Source organism: Pipistrellus kuhlii, unplaced genomic scaffold (genome assembly GCF_014108245.1).
Source record: "Pipistrellus kuhlii isolate mPipKuh1 unplaced genomic scaffold, mPipKuh1.p scaffold_m20_p_3, whole genome shotgun sequence".
NCBI classification, from domain to species: Eukaryota; Metazoa; Chordata; class Mammalia; order Chiroptera; family Vespertilionidae; genus Pipistrellus; species Pipistrellus kuhlii.
This window is the reverse complement of record NW_023425529.1, coordinates 10,542,944-10,561,371: the sequence shown is the minus strand read 5'-3', so window position 1 is coordinate 10,561,371 and position 18,428 is coordinate 10,542,944. Positions and strand designations below refer to the sequence as shown.

At 40.8% G+C, this 18,428-nt stretch overlaps 1 protein-coding gene across 2 annotated transcripts in view; it reads left to right on the top strand.

The window, feature by feature from the left end:
- ANO4 (anoctamin 4) overlaps positions 1-18,428 on the top strand; it is a 292,620-nt gene that overhangs the window by 215,196 nt on the left and 58,996 nt on the right. For both annotated transcript variants that reach the window (XM_036456048.2, XM_036456051.2), the window contains 2 exons: positions 14,085-14,191; positions 18,326-18,381. In XM_036456048.2, the coding sequence (XP_036311941.2) occupies positions 14,085-14,191; positions 18,326-18,381 (163 nt within the window). The remainder of the gene's footprint in view (positions 1-14,084; positions 14,192-18,325; positions 18,382-18,428) is intronic.

Sequence of the window (18,428 nt, the reverse complement as noted above, 5' to 3'; positions counted from 1 at the left end):
CAATAAAGCAATAAAGCATACCTGTGGGTATGCATTTTTATTAAGTCAGCATACGATGTGGTTTGGTCATTCTATTTGGTATCCACAGACCTGGGCCTGCAGGCTGCTTACCAGCCACGCCTGTATGGGCACCTAAAGATCTGACCCTGCAGAAAGCTCTCCTGCACGAGCCAGCTACCCGAGGTTGTCAGTGTCGGGGTCATTGTATTGAAGCGTTGTAGAGGATTAGTGCCCTGAAAGAAGAGACCGAAGAGCTAGCTTGCACCCTCTCCTTCCACCATGTGAGGATATAGTCATAAGTCTAACCGGGAAGAGGGCCTGAACCAGAACTTGACCTTGTTAGTACCCTGATCTCAGAATTCACCCTCCTGGGAATAAATTTCTGTTCATAAGCCACCCGATCTAGGGTCATTTGATACAGCAGCTCAAACTAAACCAGGCTTGCCATTTCACATTTATTTACCAGTACACATGTGTCTTTGTTTTCGAACCCTGTCAGCATAGATAGTTGAAGATACTGATTCTTCTAGCAATCTGCCTTTTGCTGTATTTTATTTTCAATTTGGACTTCTTGGGGGGAGGGGAGTTGTTTTCATTTATCTGAAATCTTTAGAGAGTTTTTTAGGCAGAGAGAGACTGAGATTGATTTCGGTAGGATTAATGTTCTGTCAGTGCCCGTGACGTGCTGCAGCCTCAGAATACTCGTTTTATTGCAGTCACTTATCTGGCATTAGGATGCTCGATATGCAGGTTGTTTGTATCGATCCATAGAGTCGGGGGAAACACAGCTCTCTCCTGGAAAGATTTCATCTGAGATGAAAATGAAACAAGCTACGCAGCCTGCGATTTGTGCTTCTGCAAATGATGTTTAAGTAGGAATTTAATGTGTTGATCGACTGTGTTATTGGCAAGGCTTCTAGTCAACAGTAGGGTTTTATTAGCTAAATTTTGCAGGAATCAAAAGTTACACAGATTTTAATATGGGTGGTGTGGGAGGGGTGGTTGGTGCCCCAACCTCCACATGGTTCAAAGGTCAGCTTTACTTGGTAGAACTAAGTCTCTAACCCAGGTTTGTTTTATTTTAAACCAGTGGTTCTCAGCCTTTTTAATGCGGTGACCTTTTAATACAATTCCTCATATTGTGGTGACCCCCAACCATAAAATTATTTTCGTTGCTACTTCATAACTGTAATTTTGCTACTGTTGTGAACCTGCTAGTGGTTCTCAACCTGTGGGTTCTGACTCACAGGTTGAGAACGGCTGCTGTAGAGCCTAAGACCATCAGAAAACACAGATATTTACATTATGATTCATAACAGTAGCAACGAAATTAATTTTAATAATTAATTTATAAAATTACAGCTATGAAGTAGCAATGAAAATAATTTTATGTTGGGGGTCACCACAACATGAGGAACTGTATTAAAGCGTCTCAGCATTAGAAAGGTTGAGAACCACAGTCTTAAACCAGTGAAGTAGATGTTAGTATATCAGCCCTTGAGCTCCTAGGCTCATAAAATAGTCTGTCTATTCATGAAGCAGCTTCTTCCTCTAAAAATGTGAGAAGCCGAAACGGACTGAAAGGTCCCAGGTTCGATTCTGGTCAGGGGCATGTACGTTGGTTGCGGGCACATCCCCAGTAGGGGGTGTGCAAGAGGCAGCTGGTCAGTGTTTCTCTCTCACCGACATTTCTAGCTCTCTAGCTCTCTCCCTTCCTCTCTGTAAACACTCAATAAAATATATTTTTTTAAAAAATAATTTACAAAATAAATAAAAATGTGAGAAAATACATTTCTGTTGCTTAAGCCCCCCAAGCAATGATACTTTGTTAAGGCAGCTGTTCTGTATATTACGTGTCATATACAATTCTCTCATATGTATATGACACATAATAAATCACTCATAATAATAGTCTCACTACCGTGTTTCCCCGAAAATAAGACATCCTCCGAAAATAAGACCTAGCGCATGGAAAGATAAGACATCCCCCTGAAAATAAGACTTAGCGCAACTTTGGGAGAAAAAATTAATATAAGACACTGTCTTATTTTCGGGGAAACAGGGTAGGTATAGACATCTATATCTGGCCAAAATCCTTTGCCTTCTGAATTTTTAAAGTCTTGCTCCTTTGATTCTAAAATTCAATATTGCTGCAGAGAACTTCCAAAACATTCGAATTCCTAATTTTCTCTGCATGGCCTGTTTCTTCTCTAAGGAAGCTTGTCCCTACTGTTCTGAAATGTATGTAGCTTGGTATGGCTCTGAGTTCATCTATTGTACTTGGTACTGTGTGGATCCTTTCAACTTGAATACTTATGTCTATCAGTTTGGGGTCATTTTCTTGAATAAGTGTTGATTTGTTCTTTTTCTCTTTCTGGAATTCCTAATTTTCAGATATTGGGCTTCCTGACCTGATTTTTTCATGTCCTTATCTTTTCTCTCCAATTTGTTATCTATAACTCAAAGATTTCCTCAACTTATTTTGAATTCTTCTGTTGAGTGTTAATTTCTGCTTTCATTTTCTTTTAGTTTTTAAGAGCTATTATATTTCTATAATGTTTTGCCTTTTTAAAATCGTATTTTGAGCTTTTTTCCACAATTCCATTATCTTAATTCTCTGAGCATAATGATTTTTTAATTGAGATATAATTGTCACAAAACATATTAGTTTCAGGTGTTCACCATAATGATTATATTTGTGTTAAATTGAAAAATGATCACCACAGTAAGTAGTTAACATTTGTCACTTCCCATAGTTACCGTGTTTCCCCAAAAATAAGACATCCACCAAAAATAAGACCTACTTACAGGTTTCCTTCTGAGTGAAATATAAGGCATCCCTTCCCTCCCCCCAAAAATAAGGCTCCCCCTAGACCACATGTGTCAAACACAAGGCCCGCGGGCCAAATCTGTCCCGCCAGGCCTTGCAATGTGGCCCGCACAGCGCTGTCATCACTGCACTCTGCTGCGTTTCCATCACAATGACAGTTTATGACTGTTCAGTAAACCATTCGGCCTGCGATTTAGGCTGGATTTTAGATTTTGGCCCCTTCTCTGATTGAGTTCGACACCCCTACCCTAGGCTAAACATGAGAGATTTGGTCCACTGATTCTGAAAGAAATGGAGTGACAAGAAATTCACCAGGAAATTCAGGAATTGTATTGTTATGATGATGTTCCAGAAGATGATGACAAGATTGTCATTGGATAAATGAGTAAATTCTTGATACTGTAGGATTCACAGTTTGTCTGGTTTGTGTTGACAACTACCATAGTACCGTACCGTATACAGGTAATAAATTTCCTTTACTTTCATTTAACAATAAATGTGTACCGTATTCTTCTTCTTGGAAAAATAAGACATCCCCTGAAAATAAGACCTAGCGCATCTTTGGGAGCAAAAATTAATATAAGACACTGTCTTATTTTTGGGGAAACAGGGAACGTATTTTTTCTTATGATGAGAAATTTTAAAATTTACTCTCAGCAGCTTTTGGATATACAGTACAGTATTATCAACTAAAGAAATCATGCTGTACATTACATCCCCCATCACTTATTTTGTAACTGGAAGTTTTAACCCCTTTTCCATTTTGCCCATCTTCCTATTCTCTACCTCTGGCAACCACTAATCTGTCATTTTATTTTATTGATGGTTTTGATTTTTTGCTGAGCATAGCTTTTTAGTTTGATATTGTTCAACTTGTTTATTTTTTGCTTTTGTTGCCATTGCTTTTGGTGTAAAATCCAAAAATTCATTACCAAAACTAATATCAAGGATCTTACAACCTATCTTTTCTTAGGTCTTATGTTCAAGCATTTAATTCATTTTGAATTAATTTTTGTATATGGTATAAAATCCACTTTTATACTTTTGCATAAAATCCATTTTTCTTAACATTATTTATTGAAGAGACTGTCCTATCCTAAGTGTATATGTTTGGCTTCCTTGTCATAAATTAATTGACTATATATATATATATATATATATATATATATATATATATATATTTCTTGGTTCTCTATTCTGTCCCATTGTTTTGTGTGTCTGTTTTTATGCCAATACCATATTGTTTTGATTACTATCCTATAAAAAAAAGAAGCAAGAAAGAGAGAGTAGTATGCAAATTGACCGTCACTCCAACACACAATATGGCTACAACAAGATGGCAAGCAAGGGAGGGCAGTTGTGGGCGATCAGGCCAGCAGAGGAGGGCAGTTGGGGGTGACCAGGCTGACAGAGGAGGGCAGTTGGGGGAGACCAGGCCAGCAGGGGAGAGCAGTTGAGGGGATGAAACCTGCAGGGGAGGGCAGTTGGGGGAGGGGGGGAACCAGGCTTACAGGGGAGGATAGTTGGGGGGGACTAGACCAGCAAAGAAGGGCAGTTGGAGGTGACCAGGCCAGCAGGGTAGGGGAGTTGGGGGGGACCAGGCCTGATGGGGGGCAGTTGGTGGCAACCAGGCCTAGAGGGGAGGACAGTTGGGGGGATGAAGCCTGCAGAGGAGGGCAGTTGTGGGTGACCAGGCCAGCAGGGGAGAGCAATTAGGTGTGACCAGGCCTACAGGGGAGGACAGTTAGGAGCGACCAGGCTGGCAAGGGAGGGCAGCTAGGGGTTACCAGGCCAGCAAGTGAGTTCAGTTTGGGGCAATCAGGCCAGCAGGGGAGGGAAGTTAGGGGTGACCAGGCCTGCAGGGGAGGATAGTTGGGGGTGACCAGGCTTGTAGGGGAGGACAGTTAGGGGTGACCAGGCTGGCAAGGGCAGGCAGTTAGGGGTGACCAGGCCAGCAGGGGAGTGCAGTTTGGGGCAATCAGGCCAGCAGGGGAGCAGTTAGGTATCTATCAGGGGGGCAGGGGAGTGGTTAGGAGGTGATCAGGCTGGCAGACAGAAGTGGTTAGGGGCAATCAGGAAGGCAGCCAAGCAGGCGAGTGGTTGGGAGCCAGCAGTCCTGGATTGTGAGAGGGATGTCTGACTGCCTGTTTAGGCTTGATCCCATTGGACATTCCTCAAGGGGTCTCAGATTGGAGAAGGTGCAGGCTAGGCTGAAGGACTCTCCCCTAACCCCTCGTGCATGAATTTCACGCACCAGGCCTCTAATATTTTATAGTATAGTTTGAAATCAGGGTTCATGATGCCTCTAGCTTTGTTCTTTCTCAATATTGCTTTGGCTTTTTAGGGTCTTTTGTAGTTCCATACAAAGTGAAGATTGTTTGTTGTATGTCTGCGAGAAATGCTAATGGAATTTTGATAAAGATTACATTGCATCTGCAGATTGTTTGTACTGGCATGGTCATTTTAACAATATTATTTCAATCTGTGGGCATACAATATCTTTCCATTTATTTATATCTTCTTAACTTTGTTTCATCACTGTTATAGTTTTCATTATATGGTTAAATTTATTCTTAAATATTTTTTGATACACTTATAAATGGGATATCTTTCTTAATTTTCTTTCTGATATTTCATTATTAGTATACTAGAGGCCCGGTGCATGAAATTCGTGCATGGGGGAGAGGGGGTTGTCCCTCAGCCTGGCCTGAAACCTCTCTAATATGGGACCCCTTGGGGGATGTCCGACTGCCGGTTTAGATCTGATCTGGGATCGGGCCTAAACTGGCAGTTGGACATCCCTTTCACAATCTGGGACCACTGGCTCTTAACCACTTGCCTGCCTGCCTGCCTGCCTGATCACTTCTAACTGCCTCTGCCTGCTAGCCTAAACACCCCTAACTGCCTCTGCCTGACAGCCTGACTGCCTCTAACCACCTCTGCCTTCTGGCCTGATTGCCACCTAACTGTGGCTTTGTCCAGAAGGAAGTCAGACATCTGGAAGATGTTCAGTCGACCCAGTCTAATTAGCATATTACCCTTTTATTAGTATAGATGCAAATGCAAAAGATTTTTATATATTGATTTTGTGTTCTGCAACTTCAATGAATTTTTTTATTAGTTATAACAATCACTTGGTGGAGTTTTTATGATTTTTTACATATAATATATCATGTGCAACTAGTAACAGTTTTATTTCTTCCTTTCTAATTTAGATGCCTTTTATTTATTTATTTTCTTGCTTAATTTCTCTGGCTAAAACATCCAATACTATATTGAATATAAGTGGTGAGAGTGGGCATCCTTGACTTATTCCTGATTATTAAAGGAAAAGTTTTCAGCTTTGCAGCATTGAATATGATGTTAGCTGGGGGCTTGTCTTATATGGCTTTGTGCATCATGACTATTTAATGAAGTTTAATGGATTTCTTCAGATACCTAGTACTCTTTGGTGACTGTCCATACTTGAGAATAGGAAATGCAAAACTTGAGTATAAGTTCAGAGTAATAGGAGGGACCTCCCATTGTGGACTTCATGGTAGACAAATAGCTGGTGGTTCCTTTCATCGTAGGCAGCTCAGATTCCCCAGAGAAGAATTTGCCAATCTTCTTCCTGGAAAGTCAAGGCCTGGCTGCCAGTGTTCTGGAGCCTAAGGGAATGAACAAGCTGGGAGTCTCAGCTTCCAGGAGGCATTGAGCCTTCAGTTTTCACTATGGTACCTCTACCCTTTACCATGCCCAATATCTCACAGTTCAGGGAATTACCCTATAAACACCCAACTAAAACCAAACTCTAGTTGTCTGGTAGAGTATAGGTGAGGATATGGGCATCTACAATAGCATCTTTAAACAGCTTTTAACTAGTACCCATTCTACAACCCCATTTATCTTATTTCTAGAGGACACTGGTTCTAAAATTTTATGAGATTTTGCAGCATAGATATAATTGTTCTTGGTTTCCCCCAGAGCTGGCTAGGATTTAACTTCCCTTTTTTTTTTTTTTTTTTTTTTTTTTTTTGTCTCCTAAGTCTGTTACCACTTATCTGTCTGCATTTCACATTACAACATATGGTTGCTGTTGTTCTTTACTATCTTTGCTCCTTGAATATTTATACCTTTATTTAAACACATCACACACACACACTTTACTGTTATTTTTATGGGGTTTGAGGGAGAGGAAAAGTGAATAGAAGTGTTTAATTTTCCACCTATCCCTGGAAGTCTCAAGAGGAAGTATTTCTTAGTTTGTATTTAATATTCAAATAGCAAAGATGATATTATGGAGTGCAATTATAAATGACTATTGGAATAAGAAAAATGTCTGAAATTGCTTTATATTGCAGGAGCTTATCACCTTAATCCTAAAATGAGGCTTGAAAATCTTTACTGAGCAGTCAGAACTCTGAATATTATATATTTAGCCTGATAATCACCTCATTCTTTTACTCATAACAAGTATACTTGAGATAAGAAGCTAATGATTGCACTGTGGTTGCCCAAAGCCCAAAAAATCTCTCAAAATAGGTCTTGTCACATAAAAGAATTAATTGGTTGCTTTGTTCCTACTTAGATTGTCATTAATTTGAGAACATAATTTATGTGACAGTTAACTGTATCACCTTTGCTTCTCCTTGTTAAAAAAAAGAAATCTCTATTTAAAATCTAATTAAGAAAGTTTCCTGAAATATTTAATTTCAGGCTTCTTCACATTATTAGTCTTGGGGCAGCATTTCAAACAGGCAAAAATGGAAGCTACCGAGCTGGGCCTAGGCTCAGAACTCCCACAAAAATCACTTCAGCCATGTCCTGTTGATTAATCCAGTCACAAATCCCACTCCAATTGGAGAGGTGGAGAGGAAGAATCTAGCTGTTGATGGAGGAACCAAGAAATAGACAAAGGGGTGTGTGTACAGGGCCGGCAAGAATTGTGGCCTTTTTTTTTTTTTTTTCCCAGTATAGCACCATCTTCCCTCTGGCCATACTTTATTTAATCACATTTCTCCCACTTAGGAAATGTAGTCACTCCCATTCCAGGATCCCCAAAGGTCTCATCCCAATAGGGCATCAGGCTCAGCATCCAGGACCTCATGTTCCAACATCAGGTTCAGTTGGGAATGAGGATGCTTAGAAGCAGCTCTTCAGGTATGGTCCTTCTTGAACCAGAGGCCTGTTAGTGAAAAAGACCAGTTAACTTCCTTACATTTCCAACTGCCAGGATCATTACAATCGATGATTCCATTCCCGATGGAGAGCAGGGGCACAGAGCAGTTAGGGCTCATGCTTCAAGCCCCTGCACTCGGGGCCAAGAACATGCCTTGTTGAAACCAGTTTGGCTCAGTGGATAAAGCGTTAGTCTGTGGACTGAAGGGTCCCAGGTTCGATTCTGGTCAAGGGCGTGTACATTGGTTGCGGGCACATCCCGGTAGGGGGTGTGCAGGAGGCAGCTGGTTGTTGTTTCTCTCTTATTGATGTTTCTAGCTCTCTATCCCTTTCCCTTCGTCTCTGTGAAAAATCAATAAAATAAAATAAAAAAAAATAAGAACATGCCTTGATCAGTTACCTGCTTCTGTTCCTATTTGCCCTATGCCTTCGGAGTTTAAATTTATACAGGTCAATAAATGGCTATAATTCTAAATTAACCGGACAGCACCATCTGTAGGTAGTTATATGCTTCTTGAGAAATATATTACTTGAAGTTGTAAAGCAGGGGTGAGGAACCTTTTTTTTTTTCTGCCAAAGGCCATTTGGATATTTATAACATCAATTGTGAGCCATATAAAATTACCAGCTTAAAAATTAGCCTGCTATATTTGGTCAGACATTTAATTAATTCACCCCTGATGCCTGGCACGCCAGGCCAGATGATTTCCCCGGCCTTATATGGCCTGTGGGCCAGATGCTACCACTTCTGTTTTAAACATGGATATTTCTCATACCTTTGAGGATATTCGTTTGTTTTAGCAGTCTCAGTAATTCCATAAAATAGGCATTAAACCAGTTTTAAAAGCTTCTTCATTGCCTTTTATTTTCCCCAAGTAGTGTTACATAGAAAGCAGAATGATAAAATAAACTGATTTTTAGAATATTCAAGTTAGGGCAGGCAGTGAACATGTAGATATATCTTTCCCCACACCTACCCAATAAAAAATTTTAGAGAGTAAAATATAAGAAGAAAATAAAACAAGATAATGAGATACAGAGAGAGCAACTTGTGAGGCAGGTGAGGGACTGTGTTTGCCGGATAGTAAGGAGGTGACTTTAAAAAAATATCTATGTTTTTATTGAATTCAGAGAGAGAGGAAGGGAGTGGGACAGAGAAGGAGAAACATTGATCAGCTGTCTCCTGAATGCCCCCTACTGGGGTCAAGCCCACAACCCAGGCATAAGCCCTGACTGGGAATTGAACCTGTGACCTTTTGGTGGGCAGGAGGACACTGGCCAGGGGCACACCTGCTGGTTGTGTGACTTGGTGCATACCAACCCCTCCAAAGGGGCAGGAGAAGAAAATGTATATTTAGGACCTCGATCATGTAATTGATCCTTCTCTACCAATTCAGCAGCTTTTTCCTTCCTCACCTCTCTGGGTTGGGAGTGGAGGAGAGGGGAGAGAACAGACCTAGAACAGAAATTGAATTTTTCCCTTTAAATTTTCTTTCTTGCCCTGACCAGTGTGGCTCAGTGGATAGAGCATCAGCCTGCAGATTCAAGGGCCCTAGGTTTGATTCTGGTCAAGGGCACATCCCCAGTGGGGACTGTGCAGGAGGCAGCGGGGATCGATATTTCTCTCTCATTGATGTTTCTAACTCTATCCCTCTCCCATCCTTTCTGTAAAAAAGAAAATCAATAAAATATATTAAAAAGAATAAAAAATACAAATTTTCTTTCTTTTTTAAAAATGTTTCCAATTTTATATAGGTGGTGCAGGTGATTAAAAAAATTTTTTTTTTCTAAGTGTGTACAGAGACCTTTTTTTTCCTAGCTTTTCAGCCACCGAGTTGTCCCCAAAGGCAGCCAGTGTTTCCGGATATGTCTGTGTCCTCCCCTAGCCATTCTATGTATGCACCAGCAAATACATGTTAGCATGTTTATAGCTAGATTTGCACATGATTTCCTCTTGGACATACATAATTGTGTGATTGTTTTGAACCTTGTTTTTTCTCTTGCAATATCTCAGAGATTTTTTTAAAATATCTACAGTGGGCATCCTTTTTACAGCTGTGGAGTATTACATTGAAATTTGTACCATCATTTGTACCCATCCTCTGATGACTTATTTAGGTCATTTCCAGATTTTGCTGTTATAACCCATTCCATAATGAACATTCTTGTACATCTGTCACCTTGCATGTGGGTAAGTGTTTTTGTAGAATAAATGTCCACAGAGGAATGGCTGTAATGAGGATATATGCATTATTTTGATAGACCTTGTCAAGTAGCCCTCACAGAATTTGTACTAATTTGTTGTCCCAGCAGCACTCTGTGCAAATAGCTGAGTTTCTAAGCCTCGGTGAAGCCCAGATACCTCAGAGACTGAGCACCAAGGCTGATGTTTGACAGAGCAGCTCGGCTTCTGTCTCGTGTGTGTGTGTGTGTGTGATTGTGAGTGATTTCCTTTGAAGCAAGTTGTTTTGGCTAAATGGCTAAGAAAATCTTGAGAACCATGATGTAGGCAATCATTGCTGTTCTTCTCCTAGTCTCCACTTTGAATGAGTGATAGACAAAATGAGATGGCTCCCCACCCTACAGGAAGATCCTTACACAGGCTATTTGTGGAGAGAGGAGTGGCTGAGATAGTAGCTGGAAAGATGGAGTGAAAAAATTTCTAGGAAGCAGGAGTAGTGGCCAAGGTAGAAGGAGATGAGATTCTCCTAACCTCCAGTATTCTCCAAAAGGTCAGCCCAGTTGAGCCATCTTTAAGGACATTTGAGTCATTTGCCAAGCCCTGTATTAATGCTGGGATACAGAGATGAGTATGGCTGGTCCATGCCTCAAGAAGCTCACACTGAGAAGTCAGGTGTGTGGGTGGACAAGGTCTATACAATGTCATAGCAGCGAGAGCAATAATGACAACTCAGAGAGCTTACTGAATGCAAGACAGTGGGCTCAGCAGTGCTCATCATTTTGCCTGATTCTACAGAGACCCTGTGAGGGATTACAGCAAGCATGTCAAACTCAACAGCTTACATGGGCCAAATAAACAAGGTTTATGTTTATATGGGCCACACACAAAAAACAAACAAACAAACAAACAAAAACCTTCAATTTTCATAGAGACATAGGTTTATTTTGAAAAGTATAGAATAAAAAAAAAGAACAAGAGTAATGATAACATTAACGTTTTCTTCCTGACATTTGGAGCTTTTCTCCACTACTATCTTTCCTACTTCTGGGAGAAATCTTGTTTGCAGTGATTCCTTTCAAAACTGACCCAAGGTGAATGCCAGTAATTCTGGGTCTGACATGAGACTTACGTTCTTTCATAATTGTAAATAACTGCTCACACCATTATATTGGCTGAACTGCAAAAATATTCACTGGGAGTTTGACATGCTTGGATTACAGGGTTATCCGCATTTTCACAGATGAGGAAACCGAAACCCAGAGAAGTTGAGGGATGGCCCTAACACCACATAGAAAGCGACAAAGCCAGGGTGTAGACTGAGGCTGTCTCCCTTCGAAGTCTTAAGGGAAAGCAGGAGTGATGTTGGAGCTAAAAGCCCGTCTCCCTCCTCCATGGAAGGTTCTCTCCTTCCTCCATTTTATAGCCTGCATCACTTTTTTAGGGGTGAGGGTGGAGGAGTCAGGCACACCCATGGAGGGGGATATGCCCTAAATTGAGGCTCAAAAGATGATGAGAAGCAAGGAAAGCATTCCAAGCAGAGCAACTCTTGGGTTGATCCCAAGGAGAGCCAATCTTCAGGGAGGCAGGTGAGACTGCCCGAGTTCAATCCTGCCTCTGCCTCTAATTGATTGACTGACTTCGGGCATATCACTTTAACCTCTCTCATTCTTCACCTGTGAGATGAGGCTATAAAGTACTTAACTCCAGGCTTATTGTAAGGATTGAATGAGTTAACATCCAGAATGCTTAGAACAGTGGCTATCCCAGGCTCTATAAGTTTGTTCCTACTATAGAATCTCTAGGCTCCAGGCACAACATGTGTGTAAAGAAGAGGAAAACACAATTTTGGAGCTTGTCCGTAGTGCCTGTGTTAGAGAACTATTACCTGAGCTCACGAAATGTAGTGTGTTAAAAGAGAGAAGGAAGCAGGAATCCATGCAATCGAGGAGGGACATGGGCTTTTAGCCCAGAATCTTATCAGGCCTGGCCGTGCTTATCAGCTCTCAGTCATCACCTGAAACTGAGTTTAAGTGGGCTTTTTTATTTGTCATCTATTTCTTTATGACATCTTTATTTGGTGTTAAAATGTAATGGTCTGTCTCAAATAAGGTGGATAAACAGAGGAGGATAAAATAAAGCTAACCACACTCAAGGTAACTCTTGGTTTTCCCCTCTTCTTCTTTAATGCCTCAAAATGTTTTTGCAAAACCCTAAAGACGATATCAGATAAATGCTGTGACTTTCACCCACGCAGCACTTATCTCTCATCCATCAAGTCACGTTACCTTTTTCTGGGAGCAATATTCTGTAACAGAATCCAAGAGCAGTAAAAGTGAGATGAAAATACTTCTCAGAGGAATCAGTTCATGGGCCTTCATATTTTGTTTTTATATATTTTGTCCTCATAGTCTCTGGCCTTTCTCTCCTTTATATGTTTTCCCAAACTCACATTCCCAATTCCATTCCCAAATCAGATCCCATGCCTGACCACCCAGGCCAGTTTTTTATCTCTTCCTCCCATCATTTGAACAGCTCTTGAGAATCCCATCTTCTTGAAGAAAAACATTTAATAGCCTTTTTCCCCCCAACATAAATCCCCATGACCCTTATTTACTGCTACTCAAAAATCTCCACCCGTACTGTGCACCAGGCACTCACTAGATTCTGGAGCCACAGAAATTATGATGATTCGGCATTTTGTCCTGAATGAGCTCATAGTCTTGTAGGGGAGAAAGGCACACAACAGGAGGGAGAATCTGTCCATCTTTGTCCTACGATCATGTTCATTTCTGTTATGGTTTGTCTTCCCCCGTGGCTTGTAAGCATCTGCTTTATGTAGCATTCTATAAGCAGTTCCTTCCAGACTGCCCTCAGAAAATATTTGCTAGTAAATGAATGAAAACAAATAAATGACAGTATAGCACCATCAGTAAATTCATGTGTTTCAAGATAAGAAAAAGCTCAGAGGAGAGACCAATAAATTCTTTTGGGGGGCAGGAGTGCAGTTGGAGGAGTGGGTAGACTTGCTGGGGAGGTGACTTCTGAGCTGGATTTTGAGGGTGATGGCCACCAACATTGCTATGACTTGTGTGATGTCCAACTCATACAAAGTACCAATAAAAATGTATTGAGTTCTTTACAATGTATGAAACAATTATAGTAGGTCTAGTTTTCTATCAATTAACCCTTTCCTGAGAGGAAAATACTTCTCTAAGGAATCAGTTCATGGGTCTAGACATACCCTCTCTATGAGTGACTGAAGACATAGCTATTTCACGCTGTATTACATAGTTCTGGAAGCTCATTTATCAGTCGAGTGTAGGAACTTCTCAGAAGCATAGAAACACCTACTGAAAAAAAACAACCAGGGTTGTGGGGTGTGCATAGCCCGGTGGGAAAGTTTGGGGGCTGGATGGTCCTGCAGAGATGATTTCTAGATACTCACCAGACTCCTGAGTCAGAGCTCATTACTGAACTCCTTTATCCACCTCCCAAGCCAGTTTCAGGTAACAACATCCCTGAAAAAATCAGTATGGGGGAGAAAAGCAAGGGGGATAAGAATAATATACATTTTTAGTTTAATTTATCTAATGACCATACTGAGAAAAAAAACAACAACACAAGTCATGAGGCTTAGACTTGCTATTAGTTTATTATGTTTCTTAATGTTGTTTAGCTCTAGCTCCTTCCTGGAATCATGTTGTTAATGCTTAGGAGTCTGAGAACCAAAACTACTGATATTTGTGAGCCTCCTATCCCTGCTGTGACGTCTGGGCTCTCTGACGCTATTGTAGACATACCTTCTCGATGAGTGATTAAGGTACCATGTCTGAGCAACACCAAATGGTATCAAAGATTAGACCCCTCACCTCTAATGAATCCTTACCTTGTGTTTTCAATATGTGTGTCCAGCTTCATCATACACAACAAAGACACTTTCTTCAACAACGCCACGAGAAGTAGAATTGTACACCATATTTTACAAAGAATAAAGTATGAAGAAGGAAAAAACAAAATCGGTAAGTTAGTGTATTAGTACTAAAAAAGCTATATTTGATTTTGGGGGGGACTCCTCACTTTTTCCTTTGGCTTTATGAAGTTCATATCCATTCCAGAAATGCTCATCATTTGTGAAACCTTTGACTTTGCCCTTGATGGGTAACTCACAAGTGTAACATCTTAATAGCATCCTTAGATCTCTTCATTAAATAGCTTATTATCTCATTTACCGAAGATCATGAAGAAATTCTCTGAATTGAACAAATATTTATGGAATGTCCATTATGTGTACCGGGCACTGGACCCAATGTTGGGGAGATGAGCTCAATTCTCTCCTGAAGCTTATGTTAAAAGCAGACAATAACTAAGTAGATATAATAAGTAACGTGAAAAAAATGAAGTGGATGGTGATTCAGAAATAGAATGGGAAGGGGTAGGGGGGTGAGTTCAAGCTGAGATGGAATGGTCAGGAAAAGCTTCACCAAGAAGCTGAACTTTGAACTAAGATATGACAGGTGTGGGCAGATGGAGTGGGGGAGGGGAGGCATTGCAGACAGAGGGAAATGCAAGTGCAGAGATGAGCTGTCCCACATCAGTAGATTCTCCAGATAATCACCTCCCCCATTAAACAGCTCCCACAATTTATACTTTGTACAAAATTACAAGAACTTTTCCAGATTATATTACCAAATTTCCTGCCTTATTAAACAGATTATCACGTTATCAGGAAGATTTGGGTGGCTTTGTCCTTATCTCTGTCCCAACAGATTTTTATCAATAGTTTAAATAATAATGAGCTATGTCAGTCAGGGTCTAATCAGTAGACAAAAATCCCACATAATTTGAGGAGGGAAAGTTTAATATATTATAAAAAAATCAAATGTGACAGAGGATTGGAGGGATGGAGGATTGGCCAGTAAAAAGTAAGAAGAACTGTAAAGAGGAATAGCAGGTGTTAGTAGCAGCCACCACCCCTAACAAACTCCCCCCAACAGAGCTGAGATCCATACCCTGCAGGATGGGGTGCAGCTATGGTTCTGTGGGCAGCAGAGCAGAACTCTGGGAATCAGGCCAACAGAACTCTGGGAATCTGCCCCTCCTGTACCGGAAGAAGCTGCCTGGGGGATTTTGAGGAAGCCATTCGTTGGGAGTGTTGCATCAGCAGCACTACTCTGTGAGGCTGTTGAGGGGACTCCTGCCCTTGAGGAGGTGCCCTGTGCTGCTGGCCCCCGTGCACTGCAGCAGCTGGGTGCCATGGAAACCTGCTGAGAAGAGCATATGGGTACCAGGGAGACAAACTCCTCCCTCCTCTAGTGTCCCTCCAGGGCCTTCTGCTAACAACCTCCATATCATGTCATTGGGCAAAGGAGGAATATTTACAAGGCCCAGCTCCATTGTTGCAAAGCGGGCAATTAAGAACGTTAGAAGGGAAAAGGGGCGATGAATTGATAACTGGCAGCCTAACCAGCCTGCCCATCAAGCTTTCAAAGGGAGTGGAGAATGGAAGGTCTTTAGTATGTTAGTCATTGGAGTCAAGAGCCTAACTGATCTCTGGGATCTGGGCATCTTGGCCAAATTCAACACAATGACATTTGAGAGTTTGTAAATGTAAAGTCTTACACTCACGTTCAGCCAAGCAGCTACCCGGGTGCGTTGGGAGAAATGTTGCCCAATATCGGGAAGGCAACAGACTGGGGAGGCTTGGCTGGATGCAACTCGGTGTGAGTCACTAGTACGCTGAAGCTGCCAAAAGTGACTTTGATCCCCAGCTGCGTACATTGAAATGTAATAGGGAGAGAGAGACAGTTACTTAGTCCAGATCTGAGTATCACTGGAATGGTGTTTTCAGTGAGAGTCAGTGTGGGTGGTCATGGTGACACTGAGCCTGACTTAGGTGTGTCTGGACCTCACCTAAGTGTAGTGGGTTAGCATGTCCTTATATACTCTGCAACGTCATCCATCCTTGAGAAGCTTCTTTTGCTTAAAGTACTCCAGGACCATTCTAGCTTAAAAGAATTGTCCTCTGAATTTATATGACAGTTTTTTGTGTGTTTACATGATAATTAATCACTTACAACTCTTATTACCTTGAATTGTTTCTTTTCAGTTGACATTATGAAAATTTGACCACCTAGAACCACTGTTCACTTTTTGGTGTGCTAAATAATGTCAATATTACATTAATTGCTTCTTTATATTTACCCCTATTTGTCCGTGTGATTTTAAAACAAACTTAGGATATGCTATACTTAACTTTTATCTTACACCCCCACCCCCCAGTGAATATTGTTTCTTGGACATACTAGAAAAGAAGTGAAATGGTTTTGGCAGTAGCTATTCTGAATTCCTTTATAAAGGGCAAGTAATTTTTTAAATAATGACTTTACTAATATTGGTAGCATAATGTGAGGCACATCTCATCACTCATTATGACACACTAGTGTGCTGAGAATCTTCATCTGAAAACTGCTAGTCTAGATAATAGGCTCCTTAATTGTAAGCAAGTTGCCTTGTTTATCTTTGTATACTTGCCTAGCACAAGATCAGGCATCTTGTAGAAGTGCTGTTGAACTGAATTGAACAATCTTTTAACATGATTCATGTCTAACCATAGCATCTTTATACAGTCAAAAACTGAGTGTTAGGGGGCCATACAGTAATTATTGTGCTTAATTTTTCATCTCAAAACGTGAGCTGTTTTTACAACTAGTCAAGAGGAAGACAAATGAAGGGCAGAGAAAGTGTTGTTTTGTGTGTTTCTTGCTCGTTTTCTCATTTCATGAAAAATAGAGAGTTCTACTCAAGAACATCCAGACCTTTGAAAATAAGTAATGATGAGCTGGAAATTAGAAATAATCAATTACAGAGTGAATTTAACTCTGGATCAGGCATTATGCTAAAAAAAAAAAACTAAAAAAAAACACGAAGTAAAACTGCAAATGCTTTGTGAACCTGATGTTTCATTGCCACCTTTGCTTTCATAAATAAACAAATCAATAACTTCATAAAAATATATTTTTTAAAAATAATGTAGTGGGTGAAAGAAGGACTATATGATTCTATTTATATAAAACTCTAGAAAATGCAAACTGATTGATAGTGACAGACAGCAGATGAGTGTTTGCCTTGGAGATGGCACAGGGAAGTGGGAGGTTGCAAAGTGGCATAATAAAACTGGGGGTGATGGCCATGTTTATTATCTCGATTGTGCTCATGGTTTCCTGGGTGTATACAAGTCTGAACTTCTCCAACTGCATTTTTTAAACATAGGCCATTTATTATGCATTAGTTATTTCAATAAAGCTGTTTTTAAAAATACATCCAGCCTGGCCAACATGGTCAGTGGTTGAGTGTCAACCTATGAACAAGGAGGAGGTCACGGTTCAATTCCCGGTCAGAGCACATGCCCTGATTGCAGGCTTCATTCCCAGTGTGGGGCATGCAGGAGGCGACCGATCAATGATTCTCTCTCATCATTGGTGTTTTTATCTCTTTCTTCCTCCCTCTCTGAGATCAATAAAAAATATATTTGACACCTCGCCTCGAATTTATGGATGAAAAAATGGAGGCCTGAGGACAAGAGGACTTTTACAAAGTCACAACACCAGTCCAACGTAGGAGACTTAGATTTGTCCATATATGAAGCTTCTGGATAAAAATAGAGGAGCTCCTGATAGAGCATCATGTTTCAATATGCTAAATCTGTCCCAGTGGTTGGCAAACTCATTCGTCAACAGAGCTAAATATCAACAGTACGATTGAAATTTCTTTTGAGAGCCAAATTTTTTAAACAAACTTCTAATGCCACTTCTTCAAAATAGACTCGCGCAGGCCGTGGTATTTTGTGGAAGAGCCACACTCAAGGGGCCAAAGAGCCGCATGTGGCTCCTGAGCCGCGGTTTGCCCAGCACTGTCTTAGAGCATTTGTCTCTATGCCAGGCACTGTACTAGCTTCATTTTTTTTCTGTTTGAAAATTTCCAGCTCCTGTTTCCAGTTTCCTAGCAACTCTGTCTTTAAACAGTTGGTTTTTCCCAGGAGGTTCCCATCCCTTTTGAAAACAAATGGCTTTCATCAAAAAGTACCGCCTTTACATTAGTCTTATTGTGAGAATTGGAACTCTATGTTAATTGGGATTGGACTTTGTGTTCTTTAGGTCTGAATCGCTTGCTTACCAATGGCTCCTATGAAGCTGCGTTCCCTCTGCACGAGGTATGTCCTGCCCGGTCTCCTTCTGTCAGTTTCTTGTTCTGCGATCA